Consider the following 3600-nt stretch of genomic DNA (forward strand, 5'->3'; position numbering starts at 1 on the left):
TAATGCATTAGAATTAGTTACAAAATGTACGCCGAGTAATGCATACAAGCGTGCTTTCCTGCACTTTTTATGACGCTGCTGTATGACATTTACTCCGAAGTTCATTGTCGTTATTAGTATTGGATCAGCAGGCTTAGAACTCAAAGAAACCATCAGTAAAAGCCTGCATTCGTTGATACGGTATTTATTGTTTTAGTGTACTTCTTTTGTCGCTGATGTTTATTATACAGTAATCAAAGTAAGTGCCTTTTCTGAACTGATATGTTTTAACGCACATCTTTTAAATATTGGTTCTCTACTTTTTGTACAAAATGTTTTATACTGTCATTTTATGTTTAGTTTTATATAACGAATTATAACAAGTGACATTTGAATAATAAAAAAACATGATTTAAACCAGAATTGGTATAAAAAAAAACGAATAAAAATCAATATCTTTTAATCAATGCCCTTTGTATAAATCCATTGCAAACAAAAAGATCATATTGAGCTGCTAAATATATCGCAGCTTCAACATGACGTGCTAATACAAAATAAATGTCTACACTTCTACTAGACAAAATTGTCGTAATACTATTACAATACATTGCACTTTTAGGACGGAACGTGTTTGATTAAGTTATAACATTATACCTCTATAGCCTCTAAATACAAGTTATCATGACTAATACCGATTGCTGCTGATTGAGGTCTATTAGGGGGTGGTATAAAGTCTTTCTTATATATTACTTTTATGTCATTGTTTTGTTGTCGTTCGTCCCTTTCTGCCTCTTGAATATCAGTGTAACTGTTATTAACACGATTTATTTTGTTCCTTGGCTTAATTGGCAGTTCATAGCGAATTTTTGACCAGAAAAATCTTTTGTCAGGTGACAATACACGTTTCCCTATAAGTCTTGATTTCCATGGCTCTTTTTGAAGATTTTGTTTTATGACTTCATTTTCATCATGCCAGATAATATAAACAACACGTGGATGATTCTCACTATTAGCATTATGTTCCATTTCTGCCTGATCTGACTCATAAATTCTCCATGTATCTGTAAAATATCCTGGAGATAATAAAACAAAAATACGACGTGATTGTGTCATTTTTTCTACAAGGTCTTGACCATAATCTTCGCCAACAAGGGCATCACGTAGAGGACAGAAAAATTTGTATTTCTTTTTTCCGTTTTCTTCAAGTTTTTTCATAAAAATAGTTTTGATCCATTGTCTCACTTGAATATCCTCTCCGTCAAAACTTAAGAACGCATCATAATGCATTGTTTCATCTTGATCAATCTTGTAGAGATCACGTGGGTGGATCCTTAAGAAACGGTAAATCAACACTTTAGTTTCATATGGACATCGTTTTGCCGTTATAATACCACCTACAATAACTCCAACAACAACAGTCATAATCACACTGAATATGATGACAAAGTCTGATATGTTGCATCCCAAACTTTTTTCTGTTACGTCTTTGATGACGTGTGTCTTCTCATCAGAGGAACACGTGATAGAAGACTCATCAGCTCCATTTGACAAGGCGATCCAATCTGCCATCCACGTCATATTACATTCGCATTGGAAGGGATTTCCACGAACTTTGACTTTGTGAAAAGATAGTTTTTGTATTTCTTTTGGTACAAATTTTAAATCATTTCCAGAAATGTCTAAATTGTTTAGTTTAACCATTTCCTTTAGAGCTTCCCCATCAATGTAGTTAATATCATTATTTGAAACTGTCAAATTATAAATAATATTACTGTAATTTCTTTTTGTAATTTCAGTAATGTGGTTTCCAGAAAGATATAGCGAAACGTACTGGATATTATCTGACATTGGCGGAAGTGTTTTAGGTAGTTCGCGAAGGTTTGTATTCGTGCAATTTATTTCGAGAGTCGATATGTATGGCTTCTCCTGGCATGTGCAGTTTAAAGGACAATTGTCTGTTATATTACAGACAAACTGGTCGAGATCCAAGTCGTGCAACAAATCGACATTTGCCAAATGAGAAGGTGAAGCACATCGGTACCGGTACTCGTCAACTCTGTAGTAAAGAAAGAATGAAGCATGCAGATCTCTTACTAATTCATACAATTTGCAATTGCAGAAGAATGGGTTGTTTGTGATGTTGACATTGTATGTTAGTAATTCTGTGAGCACACTTTGATCTTCAACCGTCTGTCGGTACATAAAAATTACTTCATCAGACATTACAGAAATCTGATTGAACTGTAGATTCACCAAATACTCGTACGGCTCAACAAGGTCATATGTCCAGTTCATCGTATTTGTAAAATTCTCGATCAAGTTGTGTTGAATGTCAAACACTAGGTCAATGTCATCATTTGGAGGTGTTTCTGGTACGTATGGCCATGGTTCAAAATATGTCATCTGATTGTACGATACATTAACCAATTCTAATTTCGTCAGATCCTTATGAAAGACGTTGGTGTCGATGAAATGTAACTTATTAAAACTCAGATCAACTATTTTAAGGTTGAAATTGTTCTCGAAGACGTTATTGCTTAACGATTCAATCCTATTTTGACTACCATAAAGTTCTGATAGAGATGCTTTAAATGATTGATCAAAAAGACCAACAGGTAATTCAGTTATCTTATTATTGGTAATGTTTATCTTCGCCAAAGCATAAAACCCATCAAAAGCATCGACTGAAACTGTTGTAAAGTCATTGTACGAAATGTCAATATAAGTCGTATCACGTGGGCAATTGGTTAGGAGCGCTTTGGTTAAAGTCGTCTGGCCTGTAAATGTTCCTTTATATGCACAGCTTTGACCTCGGGTTCTTGATAGCAGTGAAATAAACAGGAACAAGACGTACATAGTAGCCATTATTCTATGATTCTGTAAAAAAGGATACAAAATTAGAGAATGTGGATGTGCAGTTTTTAAAAAGTAAAATATGATGTATGTGCACTTTTGAGAGTTTCTTTAGTAATAAAAAAAATCATGTGGATTTTTGTATAATACCACAGTATCAAGCAGATTACTGAAACTTTTAAAACTTTTCAACGAAACTGGATATGGATATAAAATTGTATTTTTAGTTATCCGTATTCTAAGTTATTTAGCTTATCATTAAAAAATTTCTTTCTTTTTGTATTACTTAAATAATGAACTACAGTAAACCATTCTAGTATAAAACTAGAACATACCTTTAAAAATGTCTTACCTTAATTTCGATGTCTCTGAAGAACTTTTAGAATTGAAATACCGGTGTTTCTTAACTATTTTATCTTAAGTACCTATATAAAGAATATACAAGGAAGTCAGTCTGATTGGTTTAGAAAGTAAATAAAGGGTATTTAAATTTAAAGGGAAAACCATATATTTGATGTCAAAAGTTCGGTTCTAAACATAGGCAACCTTAATCCTAACATTGGTCGATTGAGTGATATCATTATTCCATGTGCATACGTCATAATTACAGGAACATGTCTTGACAAAGAGTAAAAATAAATATTTAAAAACCAAGTGCTAACCGGAAAAAAATGAAACATTCATGAACGTTTAAAATGTTTTGAATTTAGAAGTATATGTAATATATATATATATATAAGTACGTCTGAACCAGTGACAACTCTACAA

At 32.8% G+C, this 3600-nt stretch overlaps 1 protein-coding gene across 1 annotated transcript; it reads right to left on the reverse strand.

The window, feature by feature from the left end:
• Nucleotides 1-422: 422 nt before the first annotated feature.
• Nucleotides 423-3299, reverse strand: LOC127734335 (toll-like receptor 7). The gene is made up of 2 exons (XM_052244180.1): nt 3185-3299; nt 423-2856 (listed from the first exon to the last, which is right to left on the reverse strand). Exon 2 carries the CDS (start codon nt 2842-2844, stop codon nt 628-630), a length of 2217 nt encoding a protein of 738 aa, XP_052100140.1. The 5' UTR covers nt 2845-2856; nt 3185-3299; the 3' UTR covers nt 423-627.
• Between the last annotated feature and the right edge of the window lie 301 nt (nt 3300-3600).

Source organism: Mytilus californianus, unplaced genomic scaffold (assembly GCF_021869535.1).
Source record: "Mytilus californianus isolate M0D057914Y unplaced genomic scaffold, xbMytCali1.0.p SCAF_3, whole genome shotgun sequence".
NCBI lineage: Eukaryota > Metazoa > Mollusca > Bivalvia > Mytilida > Mytilidae > Mytilus > Mytilus californianus.

What these genes read in the sequence shown, in the direction of transcription:
- LOC127734335 (XM_052244180.1), bottom strand. Translation starts at nt 2,844, where the DNA reads ATGGCTACTATGTACGTCTTGTTCCTGTTTATTTCACTGCTATCAAGA.